Below are 16,887 nucleotides of genomic sequence, written 5' to 3'. Positions count from 1 at the left end.
GCCCACCCCAGGTAATGCTGTATAATACACCTGAATACTCTGCAAGGGCCTTAATCCTCAACTTCCTCTTGGAAGTTGTCCTCTCACAGCCTGATTTATTAACTTTTCTTCAAGTTAAACAACTCAGTAACTTGATCTGCCAAGGTATAAATTCTTGGGCATACATAAGCCCTGAGAATAGCATCACACATGGCTTGGGTTCCCCAATGTCTTCCCTGATGTAATTGAGTCATTATTTCTCTCATAAGGGGCTTAGAAAGAACTGCTCTTGCATCTGGAAGAAGCCATTTCCCTTCTTGGCTTTGGGAAGTGCCCAGCTTCTCTAGTTGGACCTTCACTGAGGGAGTGAAAACAGGGCTCATGGATGGTGCCTGGAAGATGAGGGTGAGATGTAGCATTTGGAGTTCTGGATGGAGGGCAGCCTCCTTTGTATCTTTATCTGCCAAATTGCTTCCCTGAGCCTCTGGGGAGCCACTCTGTTGATGTTCTGGTACATGGATTATTGCAATTTCTTCAGGAAGCATGAGACTCTCTAGTAGTTTAACAATCAATGCCTCATGGATTAGATCCTGTCCTTTACTGTTAATTAATCCCCTTTCTGCCCATTTCTTCCCAAAGGTGTGTGCTACCCCAAATGCATATTTAGAATCTAGGTATGCATGGTTCTAAGTATGCATGGTTTCTTTCTTATCCATTAAGAAATTTTGGGCCTGATTTAATGCAAACAATTCACAGGTCTGGGCTAACCAGTTATTGGGTAGTCTTCCTGATTCAATAACTTTTAATTTTTCTCCATCCACCACAGGCCAGGCTTGTGCTCCACAAAGGAACCCACCCAGCTGTCAGCAGTCAGCTCCTTTGGGTTAAGAGTGCCAGGACTTCAATCCGCTCAGGAGGGAGAGCTATCACATGGCAGGGTCTCTCTTACTCTGGAGAGATAGATCTGGCAAGGAGAGGCGCATGCAGGAGAGAGTCCCTTAATGCTGGTGTAGGTTGCTTGTGAGCATAGGTGATGTTGGAAAGTGCACTCTGCTGTGCCCTCAACAGGTGTCCTTTTTTATGTGATTTTCTCCTCCAGGGTGTTCCCCTTTGATATTACTTAATCCTCTGCTGACTGGTGAGGACCCCAGTGTGCTAGCTCACTGATTCTGAACTGCAATACACCCAAAGTTCAGACAAACTTTCCAGCTTGTTAAATGAGGTTTTATGTTCTCTACAGGTTCTCTGTAGACCCATCCATGTAAAAGAATCCCTGACAACCCTCTTCCTCCTCAAAGGTCCTAAGAAGGAATTATCCTCTCTTCCTTTTTCCTTTCAGGGCATTCTTGTCTGAAATTCTTGTCCTGGTTTCCTACATTGATATCATTTGTTTTCTTTCTTGCCCTGTGGGATTCATGAACCCTGCTTTCCTTTCTGAGGCTTTTGGGGGATTTGTATTTGGCTCTTTGAGAAGTGATTTTTTTCCTCTGGTGGCCTGCCCCAGAATGCCTAGTATAATCTTAGCCTTTTGTTTTCCTTCATCCTGTCTTACATAAACCTTTTGTGCTTCTCTTAATAATACAACTAAACTCTTGTCTTTCCAGTTTTCCATGTTTTTGCAATTTCTTAGCAATGTCCAGCCAACTATTAGTTACAAAATGGAGTTTAAGCATTCCTTGTCCTAGGGGATCATCTATATTTAGCCCTGAATATCTTCTCATCTGGTCTATTAATCTATGAAAGAAGTCAGCAGGTCCCCCATTTTTTCTCTGCTGCACATCAAAGGCCTTGGCTATGTTTTGGGGACTGTGGAACAGATTCCCTAATTCTTTTGATAATTGTTTCTCAAGTCCCACATTTTCCCTTCCTCATTAGGATCATTGTTATTCCAATGAGGATCCTTGAGAGGAAATTTTCTATCAGCTTGTTCAATTCCAGGGCCCCCAGGGATGTGGGTTGGGGGAGGTGTTCCTTCTCCTATATAGTCAAGGCAGCCCTCCTTATCATACTTCTCTCATCCCCAGAGAATAAGATTCTCAGAATTGACATAAGTTCTACCAAGGTGTAAGTAGAACTGGTCAAACTAGTCAACGACCTCATCTGATTTTCTAAAAGGGGCTATAATTCCCTCTTAAAACTTCAGACCTCAGAACAAGTCAGTGGAGCATCAACAAAACTGAAGTTTCTACTGCCACTCAGGACCTCTCTGAGTGGGTAAAAGGTCTGGGACGGTGTCTTGGGAGACAAGGGAAAGGGGTGGTTTTGAATGTCCCTCTGACATTGTTGAAACTCATGTCTGAGCCCTGAGAGGGACAAGTTGTAACCAAAGACTGGTTGGGAGTTATGAGAGTGCTCAGAGTCGGGGCTGGACTGAACCTCTGGACCAGGGCTTTCATTCTGATCTTAGGATTGAGCCTGAGGAGTCCCTGAATCATCATAAGGGGGATGGGGCAAACAGAAAGAGGGTCCCATCTGAAGGGCTTTGGCTCTACTTGGTCTTTAGTTTTATCATCTATCCTTGGCTGTAGGAGGAATAGGACTGTAGGTCCCTGTTTTCAACAGAGAGCATATTTAATTTCTTCTTGCTCCCTGGGCTTTTATCATTAACCTATTCAATCAGTAATTGATGGATCCAGTCTTCATCTGACCCAAATTTTGGCCAGAAAACTGCTAGTTTGAGGATGGGTCCCTGAGTCCAAACAAAACAGCAATATTGCATCATTGGTTGCTTCTTTTTGCCTTTGGTCCTTGGGTTATGGGACCAGTATCTTAACATTTGTCCTAAGGGACTGTCTGAAGGGATTTTATTTGTGGATGCATTTTCCCCAGAGTTCTTTTTACTGGCGTTGTGGCCTATCCCGGTCTATCTGTCTGGTGACAGAACCTGGTAGATATTCACCATCCCTAATTTCTAAGAGGTATCTCATATGCTACCCCAAATGCTTTGTTCCTCTCTGACTGATTCCCTTGCTGGATGATATCCAGTAGATGGCACTACTTGGCAATAGGCCGGTTGGTATAAATCCCTGACTAGGACATTGTGATCCACCAGAAAGCTGTATGTAGCTGCCTGGATACCTATAGAACTGCAAATTGGAACTCTACACTCACTTTATGTCTTAAACACGTCTCATCCCCTCTTACACAGCCTCCAAGACCTCTGCAGTCACCAAGGAATACTTTGTCATCCAATGGCATTTCTTACCTTGGCCTATGCATAGGATTGCTTGACTGGTAGGTGGGTCCTTCCTCACTGCATTGTTAAGAGAATCCAGACCCAGGAATGAGTCTCCAGTTCAGGGATGTTGGTCGCCTGATACCCCAGGGCCTCCGAAGCCAGGCAGAAGGGCACTCCTACCTCTCCCCTGTTGGAAGTCAGGCTTCCAGACCAATATGCATCAAATTTGTTAGAAATTAATATCTCAATTAAAGACATAGAGACAAAGAATTGTCTCAGCAATGCAAAACTTTACTTCTTGCCAGAAGAGTGCCAGCATGCATGTAGGAAAACTAGCACAAAGTGGGGGAGTCAATCCATTCCCCCCTTATATTCCTGATGTGAATAGCCTGCCTCTTGACCTGTATTGGTCCATATCAAAAGTTCATATTCTTCTCGACCAGCTGAAATTCTATAGCTACTTTGGGGAAGTATTAAGATACACAACATAGTAGGCAATTCTCATGGGCAGAGGGAGTTCAGCAGGAATCCAGAAAAAGAAGCTGGAAATAAAGGCAATTAAAAAGGTGACATACACTTTGACAGAAAAACTTATTTTCTCATACTGTGTAACTCAATGTAGCTAAGGTTGGCCTAGAACTTGCAATTCTCCTGCCTCCACCTTCTGAGTGCTCAGATAACAGTGCTAAGATTCAACACTTACTTTGAAAAAATTAAAATATTGATATATTGTTAACATGCTTTATCATTTGTACTCTCTCAGTCTCACACATAGATACACACAAATTTCTACATTGTTATGGAAAATATTGTGGAATTATATTGTCTGTAATCATTCTGTAAGCATCTATCATACATCATAATCTTTCTTTTATATTTATAATACTTTGGCACTTATTCCTAACAATGAAGAAATTCTTGAATGTAATCACAAAGCAATGATCAAATTCAGGATATTTTACATTGTTACAATACTATTATCTATAATATAAATCTTACTCTAATTTTTCTCTAATTGCCCTATTAATATTTGACATCTAGACTAATGCATTGTATTTAATCATCATGGTTTTTTAATCTCCTTTAATCCAGAACACATTCTTAGTTTTTGTCTTTCAGGACAGTGACTTTTTTGAAGTTGTTTGGTCAATTTGGTTTCAATATTGTTTATTCTGTCTTCTAACATTAGTACTTCTGATAAGTAGTAGTACAGAAATTAACAGGTCATATCCTCTCATTTTTCTCTGACAGAGAGCAATGTAATTGATTTTATTTAAAGAAATTCTTATTCTGCTTTGAAAAGGCATTCATCATCCCACAGGGGTGTATATATATATATATTTTTTTTTCTGTCCTATCAAAATACATGAATAAAATGCTCTAGTAAATTCCTATGACTAAAATGTTTTGAACAATATATTTTATAACACATGAGTATATACCTATTATTTATAATTTCAGTGAAAATTAAACAGTGGCAAATTAAAATATGTTATAATTTATTTCATTATGAGCTTGAGTCAGAAACATAGCTTTTAACCTTGTATTGATTTTACCTCTATTGTAATTCATATTTCAAACACATTCATCATAATTTCAATAAAATGGCATATATAAATTGTTCTTTAGTTCAGATTAATTTTAAATCAGTTTTTCAAGCCATAGGACACAGAATATAAAAAGCCTAAGTGGACATTAGGCTACTCTTCAGACAAGTACTTGAGATACTTTTGCATTCTGAAAGGTGCAATCTGAACATGATTTCAATGCAGATCAAATACACTTAGGACCCATCTCATATTCATTCTGATCTTCAGGTGGAAAATGCTTTGAATACAAAATAACTGCTTTCATCTCTCTAGCAAGGATGCCATTCTTTTTACCTCTCCCACTTGAATATTATTTAAGAGGAAATAAGTTGTTAATGAGATGTTTATGCATGGTTAAGAACTTATTATGCACTTTCATCCATGCCATCTATCCATGTTTTCACTCAATAATCATTAGTTTAGTTTTTTGTCTTTGTCATATCACATCATGGTTCTTTAAGTCAATTCATTTTATTTCTCTCTAGTTTCCTGTTAATACCCCAAAGATTTTCATTCATGTATTGTCTTTGCTCCTTTGTCAAAGGTCAGTTGACTGTGTTTGTGTGGGTGAATTTCTGGGCTCTGTATTCTGTTTGTTGTTCTTTCACACTGTCTTGATTTCTTTAGCTTTCCAGTAAGTCTTGTAGTGGGCATATCTTTGGAAATTAAATAGTAAACATGTTTAGGAATCAAATATGCTAACTTTATAAAATAACTGTCTCAGATTCTATTCTTTCTATGTTATGGGTAATATTAAAAGCATTGTCCTTTCTAAAAAAGTTCTTTCTAAAAAATTGAAAAATGCTGGCTTTCTTATTATATAAAACCATATCATAAATTTCTCAGGTACCTCTGTGCAGAATCAGGATAATTTCTTAAAATAAATTCTAAATCTAATCCATTTGCATTTTCTTATCTTCATCTTAATATTCTACATTTTAAACATTTGGTCATTGAGACATATCTAAATAGGATAAATGGTCATTTTTGTACAAATAAAAAACTAATCATTCCAGTAGTTACGATCATTAAATATATCCTTTTCTTGTTGATTGAAGTGTCAGCTTTCTCATATGCCAAATTCCTATGGTTATTTTGAGCTTAGTAAGTGATTTTTTTCCATTGAGTTTCCCAGGGATTGAGCTACATTGTTTTAAATATTGTAGATCGATGCTAATGTATAACAAATGGCACGCGTCTCAGCTTCCTAAGTCTCTCCAAGATGAACCTTCAGTATCAGACTCTCAGAGCTAGGAGCTTTGAAGAGTACAGAAAGAACCAGTGCAGTAAGTACGTGACCACTGGAAGAGATTCATTTCTCTTGCCTTTGTTATAGATAAAGGCTGAGTTCGCTCTGCTTCTACTTCCCTGGTGCTCAAGTTCAAACATGTTAGTATCTCAGCTTGGTCTTTTGCCTATTTTAAAGTCAAAGTTGACTGTGCTTACTTCTAGGCTTCTGTTAGATGCTGTGCCATGATTGAAATTTTGGACCTCTTATTACTCCAGTTTTTCACTCCAAGTGATCATAGCTACTTCCTCATATCTAGAAATGACAAACTTTAACCTTTCTGAAGTCAATATTTTTGCTTAGAAGGTGGTTAGAAATGAGAGATAGGAGGTCTGAACTAGCTCTTTAACCCTTCTTTAGTTCACTGTCTTCCCTACTATATCTAGCAGTAATTAATTGAAAATTCTAGCATATTAATGTCCTGTCCCTATTTCTCAACACTAATATAAAATTTCCATAATCATACGTTTCCCAGGTCATCTTCATGGAAATTTGAGTATAGAATAGTGAATACTCGTAATAGAGAACGACAAAAGATGTGTGATGGAGATTCCATTAATTACATTCTATTTACCATAGGCCCTTCATATCAGCATGTCTGTGGTTTCCAGGAGACTGCCTTGAGCAAAAACTGTGCATGCTCAGGTTGCATAGAATTGTATATGGATTCTTGATTCATTTTTGTCATAGTGCTGTCCAACTTCCACTAAAGACATGCCTTTCAACAAATCTCAAATCTTCAATTAATCACTTACATTAAGAACATTAGCTTTAACCTTGCTTTTTGAACACCATTTGCGTTTGGGAGACATATTTTCACAGAATTAAGGGCAAGGAAACACTCAGAAGATCACACAATGTCTTAAAAACAACTGATGATGATGCAGGGGTAACAGAGCTTTTTAGCATCCACTGTATATAATGCACACATGAGAATTTAAAGTTTTTATTTTTGAAATTCCTTTCAGTTTTTAGTTATTTATTCATTTACTTTGATCATGCCTGGTCCAGATTGCATATAATAAATCCACTGTATTTCATATTTTTATATGTCTGGATTTATCCCATGATCTTTTCAAACTTTTACAATAGAAGATAACTCTTTATTCCTAATGCCAATGCCACCAAATAAGTTATACTGTTACATCTTATTCTTATGATGTTGGAAATAATAGTTTTTAATTTTATACTAAAGGTATGTTGGAATAATCTACTCAATGATCTTTTATGATTTTTGTAGATAACTAGACTTAGAGCTAATTCCACCATGCCAGTTTATCTCCCTCTAACAACAAGAATGAAAATTTATTTTCAGCAATTTGATACAAATATTTTCTCTTTGAGGGGACACCACGCTAGATAATAGTAATAGATTCATGATAGTTTTGATGTGTTAGGATTGATATCTTTTATACATACTAATTCATTTAATCCACAAGACAATACTACTATGTAAGTTTATTTATTCTACTTGTTTTCCAAATGTGGAAACCAAACATGGAAGAAGTTGCTTAACAACACAAGGAAAGCAGAGGGCAGGGAGGGTTTGCAACTAATGAAAAGTCCATGCCTTTAGCCACTATGCAAAATTGTGTCTCAAAACCAAGGGCTACTCTAACTCAGCTCATATACCCAGAATGTCTATGTAAGTAAGGAAGACAGCATGAGTACATTTGAAAAATGAAGAAATTCAGGTTGAGAAAGAGGACATAACCTACTGCAGGTCACAGACATTTGAAGTGTCCAGGTCTAAATATGCACTTATATATGTTAATTAGTCTATGATTCTGATTTTAAATTTGTAACTGTCATCTTAGCTCCTGCAGACAAGCAATGGAAAATTATAAATCTAAGAATATAGTATTCTCAACTTGTACTTAGAAACTACTCATCTAAGTTCCCAACTTCATGCATCCTACTGTATGACATTTTGGGGTAGGGGAGTATGAATAGAAAAGAGAAGTGTTGTTAGGATTATGTTAGGACTAGTATCTGTCACAAAGAAGGCACTTAAATAAATACTGGAAGAATGAATATAAGCCATTAATTTTATTTTTCAATCATCTTTGCACAGAGATTTAGTAGGTATTCCTCATAGAAATTGAAAATCAAATAGCTTTTTTTCTTTTTTTTTTAGTTTTTACAGTTGTTTCAAAATCTTGTTTTGCTTGTTGTTTTCATTGATATATTGAATGGAAAAGGCAAATGAATTTTATCTTGGTGTTAAATGTCCATAGTGGCAAAATAGTCTGGAACAGATGATATGCATACAATAAATATTTGTTAGAAGGATAAATGTTAATTAGAAGGTAGATGTCAAAATTGGTATCAGCCTTCATTGAAAGGAAAATTTATTTCTAAAGTCGAATTTATTGATATATATCAATACACATTTTTAAAAACTACATGTATTTAAATACACATAAAATATACCTATTTTGTTTTTGAAAGTTACAGTTTTTTTTCTGAAAGATTTTGGTCTCCCTTAAATCCATATGACTTTTCAACAAGAATTTAAGGCACACTTTAATTAAGCTCATGGCTAATAAATTTTGCACTGTGAAGCACATTTATAAATGTTAACTCTATGAATTCAAATATGTAAGATGCTAATGAATTATATTAGTAAGTTAATTTGCATTCATGAGTTCATTATTCATTTATGGAAAAAATTTTCAAAGTTTGCGAATGATAAAATTAAAATATTCCTTTGTTTGAATCTCTACAGCTCAGTCCATTTTTTAAACATTCTATTCTGAAGAGAACATTTAATGTCACTCTGCCAAATTCTTCCTTGACTCAGAGAAAATATACTTCTACTACCAAACAAAAAGGCAAACAAACCCAGAAGGCAACATAGAAGCTTCCAAATGGTAAGTGGTGCCTATCTGCCCTCACTGAATCATATGGTTCCTATATATTTATCACCCATAAATTCACTGGTATACACCATTCCTTGGTCAGATGATTTTTTTTATTGTCAAAGCAATATTTTTTGCATTCCTCTTCTAGAGATTGGTTATGTTAGCTATGTGTATGGACTCAATGAATTAATTAAGAGATTATGGTGGAGGATATTGTGCATGCTTCCACAAATAAGTGCTAATTCTGATTTTTATAAAATCTGTTTTTCATACAAACTTACAAAGACAAAAGAATTACCTCAGTGAGGTACAAGTGACAGCCTTTTAACTGACCTATCTTTATTAATATAAAGAAATTAAAGTTAATGTTATTCTTTAGTTAGTTATTTGGGATTACATCTCATTGCAACATTAAGGCTTTTTTGGACTGATTGTACAACTAAGCAAGTTTAGACCAACAACAAATATTCTCATAAAAAACAGTTCATACACACTGAACTATGAATTAAATGCAGAGCATAAAATAATAACTATGATAGTGTTTTAAGCTTTGAATTTTTTTAATAAAATGGGACTGAACGGACACAGCTTGATGATGATAATGTATGTCAGATAAATATTCATTTTCATGTTAGTATCTATACCATTAAATGGCATTGTATTTCAGGAACCCACTGTGATTATATTAATTTCTAGAGAACTAGATTCTAAGCAAATATTTATTTATTCAAGTAATAAAGTAGAAATTTTAATATGAAATATTAAATTAATAAAATGGTTGGCAATAGTAAACTTATTAATGAAATGATAGAAATCCTCATGTTGTATGCCATCAGAGTTGATTCTTGCTACAGACAGGAAACTCGGCTATCTATAATGCTAGTCATTGGCCACATGAAATGTGAAAATTTCAAATTGCTATGTGCTCCAGCTCTAACATGCCCACCAGATATTGAAGGCATAGTTTTACAAAGTGTAAAATATCTTAGTAACAATATCTCGTGTTACTTGTTGAAATAGTATTTCTGATATCCTGGATTAACTAAAATAGTCTATTAAGATTTTGTTCATTTGCTTCTGTTTTACTTTTTATATTGTCACTAGAAAGTATACAGTTACTGTTGTGGCCAAATTTATGTTTCTGTTGGTCACTGATGTATAATATTCATGTTTTGGAATGATGAATTCATCATTATTTTCTATAGAAAACAATATTTGTTGTCATTTTCTCTTTTGAAGGATATTTTTGATGTGTAAAAGACTCCAGGATGGCATACATTTTCTTTCAGCATTTTGAACTCATCATTGCATTATGTTTTGCCCTCCTTTCTTCTTCTTCTTTTTTTTTTTTTTGGGTGATACTGGGGTTGGAGCTCAGGGCCTCACACATACTAGGCAGGCACTGTACCATGCCCTCCATTCTTTCTGATGAAATATTTTTCCTTCAAAGATAATGTTGTTTATTTATCTGACTGTTTTCACAATGTTTCTTTATGCATTTAAAGAAAACTGGTGTAATGTTCCTAAGACTTCCTGTCTCAGTACTCCTCGATGTTTGGTAAGATGGATTTTGTGGGTTGATGTCTCTTTTTTATCAGTTATGGAACATTTTCACCTATTAACTTTCCAAATATTACTTTTATAACATTCTTTTTCTTCTCTTATTTTGAAAATGCATTTATGAGAATTAAGTCTTTTTTACTTTGCCTAATGTAGCTTGTTATTATAGATGCTCTTTTCTCTTTAATTCGACCTGTGTGCTCTATAACAATCTCTTCTAGTTCACTAATCTTCTCTTCAGCTGTCTAATCTGAAGTTAAGTGCATCTGTTGTAGTCTTAGTTTAAATTATTTAATTGTATAATTTGCATTTGATTACCATTTAAAAATTCTAGATACATGGTGTGTTTCCCAATGTTGTTGACATTTTGTAAAACATTTTACTCTTCATAATTTTATACTCCATAATAGAAAACTCCAACTCTGATTCCCCTTTGGATCTGATTATATTTCCTATTATCTTTTTTTTCTGTCTTTTGACTCTGTCTTTTGACATGCCTAATATGTTTGTCCAAATGTTGAATATTGCTTATGAAAAATTATAGAGACAACTTTGACACTTTGCCTCTTGTCATCTTCCTTCAGGCAAGATGTCATTTTGCTTTCTCTCAAGTACCCTAAATATAAGGTGCCCCTATCTTTCCAGTATAGGATTGTGTTTATTTGGATTTCAGTTTCCCATGTTTTAGAGGAGTTGATATAACTCACATCACCCATGTTCATAGGTTGTAACCTCTCTGTGATCCTACCAGGCAGTCAATGGTGTCCACCAGAACTTTCCCTGATTTCCTTTCCTCTTTCTTGTGATTCTGCCAAATACTCTGTGGCTGCCCAGATCCTTAGCTGTCAATTACTGCGCCACTTCTTAGCCTCTTGGCCTGCACCAAATACAGTTTACCAAATGTCTTAAGGAAGATTACCAGATGCCAGGCTCCCTCTATGCTCTTTCTTTCTCTTTGTAATCTGACATCTTCAAATCCTGCTTTCCTGAACTTGAACTACAAATTTTGTTTCTGTCAACCTGGGGTAATGCCAAATGTCAGTTTAGATTCCTATTCACTTTGTGGTTACCTTCTTAGCTTTTTGGCCTTGTGCTATTTGGGATCAAAGATTTATTCAGGGGAATATAAGGTTTACCTCAGTGTTGTTCCTTCCTCACTTTTCTCACCAGATTCTTGGCCCTTCAAAGCCTGATTATCTGTGTAGTTCTCCATTCACTTAAATAGATTTAGACAGAAATAAATGCTCTAATGTAATATAGTCTACAAAAAGTTACTCTCTGCCATTTCTGAATTCCTTCCTTTTGGTACTGTGGTTTGAACTAGGGATCTTTCACTTGGTGGGCAGGCAGCACTCTGCCACTTGAGCCAAACTCCAGACCGTGAAATTCTTCCTTTACCACAATTTTCCAAACTCTTTCTCTTTTGCTTCACAATGTATCTTCAATGGACATTTACAAATGAAAAAGAATATCTTCTAGACATAATGTACCCTGGCACATTTATTTATCAATTTCTAAATGCCCATATTATCTTTAAAGATAAAGATTTATTTTTTAAATTTACCTGTAGATTTATTAATTTTGCTGATTATTATTGTCATAGTATAAGCTAAGACAATATGTTAATGCTATGCATTTAATTATTAAACCATTTTACAGGGTATTATACGAAAATAATTCCTTCAAGAATGCTTTACTGTTGTATACTTGCTCACTCACATTCTAAACCCTCTGTGAATAAAGCTTAGACGGCAAGAATCCCTGTCCAGCTTTACAATTAAAGATGAACTAAAAGACTTCATTCCATCTTTTCTCTTTCTACTCATTCCTATCATTACTGTTAGACAATAAAAAAAACTACTGGATTTTTGCATTCAGAATTATTCTGCATTTCAGAAAATGTAGTGTCATTTGGAGGCTCCTTCCTTTAATTAACTTTCATGAAAAACAATTTTACTGCACAATTAGAAGTTTGATGCTTGACTGAACTTTGATGCTAACTTAAAGAAAAATAAGTGAGTTAATGTGTTCAAATGACTGATAACCGCTCAACTCATGCTTGCTTGAAGGGAAAACAAGGTAGACAACAGGAAAGTGTTTTTTTTTTTTTTTTTTTTGACAAAGAGAAATACGTCATTTTATTCTTTCACAAGTCACATTGGACAAATAAGTTAGATGTCTAGATTATTTTTGTTTTTTTTTTTCATTTTTCTTTTATTATTCATATGTGCATACAAGGCTTGGTTTATTTCTCCCCCCTGCCCCCACCCCCTCCCTTACCACCCACTCCACCCCCTCCCGCTCCCCCCTCAATACCCAGCAGAAACTATTTTGCCCTTATCTCTAATTTTGTTGTAGAGAGAGTATAAGCAATAATAGGAAGGAACAAGGGGTTTTGCTGGTTGAGATAAGGATAGCTATACAGGGCATTGACTCACATTGATTTCCTGTGCATAGGTGTTACCTTCTACCAGGAAAGTGTTTAATGAGTGAAAATAGGAAAAGAATCATTACCTGAATAATAAAATTGCAACACATAGCCAGAGTGATGTCATCAGAACTAGTTCCCTAGACCTTGCAGGTTTGCCTTGGGTCAAGTCATTTTCAATTATTCTTGGTCACAGAAGAAATAAACTGTCTTTGTCATATGTAGTCTCACATACGTGAAGCTTGGCAAAAAATTTATATTGCTTCTAAGATAAAATCTCGTGTTACAAGTGCATTTTACAACTTTATTGTAAAAAGAACTTAAATCCCAAAATACTCACCAGTGCTGACATCAGTGTATTAAGTTACACTGTGAAAGTTTTAACAGCTCATTTGGTGGCTATTTCCTTTTTTGCTCTCTCAGTTGACACTTCTTATTAGATGCACTGCTATCATGATGCAAAGTCCATACAATTGCAAATACAATGTGTGCTTTAATATTCATTCATAACCAGCTCTAGTCTCCATTTCGGTCATTAGGACAATCCAACAGGCAGGATTGTGGCACAATGTGAACTAAATGATCCTTAATTTGTTTTCAAGAAAAAGGGCATTTTGTAATATTTTTGTGCCTTTTATGTGGGGTAATGAGAAGCAATCTGAAAGAATAGTTTGGCACAGGTAAAAAAAGAAGCACAATAGAGATACCACTTACTGAAATGTCTTTTCTTTCCCCACAGATGAACTCCAAAGGTAATAGCTACTAATAAAAAGGTAAGCTGACAGCTCTTGCACAAAGAAGTACTTCCAGTTTGATGATGTCCTCCATCAGCTACTCAAAGAAACGCAATTCTTCTAACCTCTGGAGATGGAAAAAACTGTTCACATAAGAACAGATTTTCCTCATAACAAAAGCTTTATATATATTCCTTGCATTCTTTCTAAACATACACTACTGGTGCCTTTGTATAAGATGTAATACTGAATAAAGACATCTGATGAAAAGCCTTTTTTTTTTTTTGCTTCAGAGCCTCATTCTCTAACCAAATGCAGTTGCTTTACAAATACTAGGCATGCTGAAACAAAGCAAGTGATGCTATCATGTGTATGTGCTATCCACTTGTTTTCTTATGCTTTGTTTTTCTGAAATTCTAAAAGTGGAGAATAAATATCATAGAGGAAATACTCAGTAGTTTTACTGGGTGAGACTTTTATCTACAAATAGAAGTAAAAAGTAAGTAAACTGTGGCAACATAACAGTCTCTTCCATAGCCTATATCTTTCTTCCTTCCTTCCTTCCTTTCTGTTTCTTTCTCTCTCTTCCCCTCTCCCTCTCTCCTTTCTATTTTTTTTTTTAATGTGTGTGGTACCTGGGAGTGAACACAGGGCTCACAAGTGCTCTACCACTTGAGCTATGCTCCCAGCCTTATCTACCTAAATTTTAGTGAGACAAAATATTTGTACATTTTTGTGATACGTTATGATAATTCAATACATGTAACAACATATAGTAATCAAGTCATTGTAATAAGCATTAAAATCTCTTCAGTATTAATCATTTTTATGTTTGAGGAATTCATATCTTTGTAGTGATTTTAAAAAATATCACTTGATTTTTTTTTATTTCTTTTATTCATATATGCATACAATATTTGGGTCATTTCTTCCCCCTTCTCCCTACACCTTCCCCTTCCCCCCTCCCCCTTCCTCTTTCCACCTACCCCCTCACTACCAGACAGAAACTATTTTGCCCTTGTCTCTAATTTTGTTGTAGAGAGAGTATAAGCAATAATAGGAAGGACCAAGTGTCTTTGCTAGTTGAGATAAGGATAGCTATACAGGGAGTTTACTTGTATTGCTTTCCTGTACATATGTGTTACATTCTAAATTAATTCTTCTTGAACTAACCTTTTCTCTAGTTCCTGGTCCTCTTCTCCTATTGACCTCTATCGCTTTAAAGTTTCTGCATTAGTTCCTTTGCATTGAGGACATCAAGTGCTATCTTGTTTTTTGGGGGGTGAGAGCACACAAGGGAGATATAAGGATAAGTAAGAAACTCACTTGATTGTTTTAATCAATAGATACCCTACTATTCTACAGAGAAACCAGAATTAATTCCTCCTCTTTACTTGTTTTCCGGTTTCTCTTATTGAACCAATTCCTTTCTGCTTCCCTGTTTTATTGTACTAATTTTATATGACTTGTTTTTATACTTAGGTGTTTGTTCCATTTTCAGTGATTTTTTGTGTACAATGAAAGAAAGGGACTTAGTTCCATTCTTTTGCATACATATATCTAATTTTGCCAGCACCGTTTGCTGAAAAGATTAGCTCTTCTCCATTAAATGATCCTGGCACCCTTGCCAAAAAGAAGTTGGTTGTGTGAACATGGATTGATTAGTCTATGTATCTGTTTTTATCCCAGTGCCATGCTGTTTGGGTCACTATACCTTATAATATATTTTGAAGTGAAGTATTGTGATGCCTCTAGTGTTTTTCTCCTGAGGATCACTTTATTTATTCTGGGTCTTTTGCTATTCCATATGAATGTTATAATTTTTTTTTCTGTTTCTCTGAAGAAAGACATTGAAATTTTGGTGAGAATTGCTTTGGGTAGTATGATTACTTTAAGAATATTAATTCATCCAATTCATGAACACAGGTTATTTTTTCATTTTTGTGTTCTCTACAATTTTTAAGTCTTTAATAGTTTTTATTGTAGACATCTTTTGCTTCCTTGCTTAATTTTATTCTTTGATATTTTATCTTTTGTACCCATAGCAAATAGGATTACTTTCTTAATTTCTTCTTCAGCAAGTCCTTTATTAGTGTATAAAAATGCTACTAGTCCTTGTATGATGGCTTTGTATACTGCAACTTTATCAAATTTGTTTATCAGTTCTAGTAGCTTTTTGATGGAGTATTTAAATTTTTCTATGTTTAAAATGTCATCTACACCAATGAGAATTTAATTTTTTTCAGTTAAAATGCCTTAATTATTTATCTTTCTTAATTGTTCTTGCTAAGATTTCTAGTAAAATATTAAATAAAATGTTAAAAGTGGACATTATTGTCCTGTTCCAAACTTTAGAGAAATATTTTCAACTTTTTCTCTGTTCAGTATGATATAAACTGTAGCTTTTTCATATGTAGCCTTTAACATTTTGAGATATGTTTCTAATATACCTAACGTGTTGAGTTTTTTTTATCATGAATGAAGGGATGGTGAATCTTTCTTTTTCTCCATCTATTGAAATCAGTCTGTTGATATGTCATATTATGTTGATATGTCATATTCTGTTGATGTGTCCTATTATATTCATCTCTGAGATGAACTCCACTTGATTATGGTACATGGTTTCAGCTTACTAGTTTTTATTGAGAAATTGTTAACCTGTGCTCATCAGAAATATGAGTAGTTTTGTTTTGATGTATCTTTATCTGGTTTTTATTAAGAAGATAATGCTGGCCTAGTAAAAAAAATTTAGCAGAGTTTTTTCCATTTCAATTTTTTTGGAAACAAGAAGGAATTAGAATTAATGCACTGTAGAATTCAGCAGAAAAGCCATGAGTCCATTTAGATAGGAGGCTTAATTGCTGTTTTATCCTCATTGCTTAGTATTGGTGTGTTTAGATTTTCTGTTTCTGCTTGATTCAATTTTAGTAGATCATATGTGTTCAGGAATTTAACTGTTTCTTCCAGGTTTTCCAGTTTTTTAGTTTATGGTTGTTTATAGTAGTTTCTTAATATCCTTTGTATTTATGTGGTATAAATTTATTTTTCCTCTCTGATTTTATTCATTTGGGTTGTCTCTTTTTTTTTCTTGGTTTATCTAGCTAAAGCTTTGTGATTTTTATTTAGTCTTACGAAAAATCTGTATTTCATTGATCTTTTGTATTTTTTTAGTTTCAATTTTATTTCTGCACTGGTCTTTATTATTTCACTCTTTATACTAATTTTGGGTTTGGTTTGTTCTTGCTGTTTGGTATTTGAGGTGCATTA

The 16,887-nt window shown here is 34.7% G+C and overlaps 1 protein-coding gene across 2 annotated transcripts in view; it reads left to right on the top strand.

Annotated features, from left to right (window-relative positions):
* Stpg2 (sperm tail PG-rich repeat containing 2) overlaps window positions 1–13,890 on the top strand; it is a 574,528-nt gene extending 560,638 nt beyond the window's left edge. The window contains exons 11-12 of one of the 2 annotated variants that reach the window (XM_074041065.1): window positions 8,763–8,907; window positions 13,626–13,890. In XM_074041065.1, coding sequence (XP_073897166.1) covers window positions 8,763–8,894 — 132 coding nt within the window. In that variant the 3' untranslated portion in view covers window positions 8,895–8,907; window positions 13,626–13,890. Of the gene's footprint in view, window positions 1–8,762; window positions 8,908–13,625 lie in introns of those variants that run through there. The other variant, XR_012435515.1, reaches the window with a different exon arrangement.
* The last annotated feature ends 2,997 nt before the right edge of the window (window positions 13,891–16,887 follow it).

The sequence above is a fragment of the Castor canadensis genome, chromosome 9, assembly GCF_047511655.1.
Source record: "Castor canadensis chromosome 9, mCasCan1.hap1v2, whole genome shotgun sequence".
Taxonomy (NCBI): domain Eukaryota; kingdom Metazoa; phylum Chordata; class Mammalia; order Rodentia; family Castoridae; genus Castor; species Castor canadensis.
Note: the sequence above shows the minus strand (reverse complement) of the source record. Positions and strands in the feature narration are given on the sequence as shown.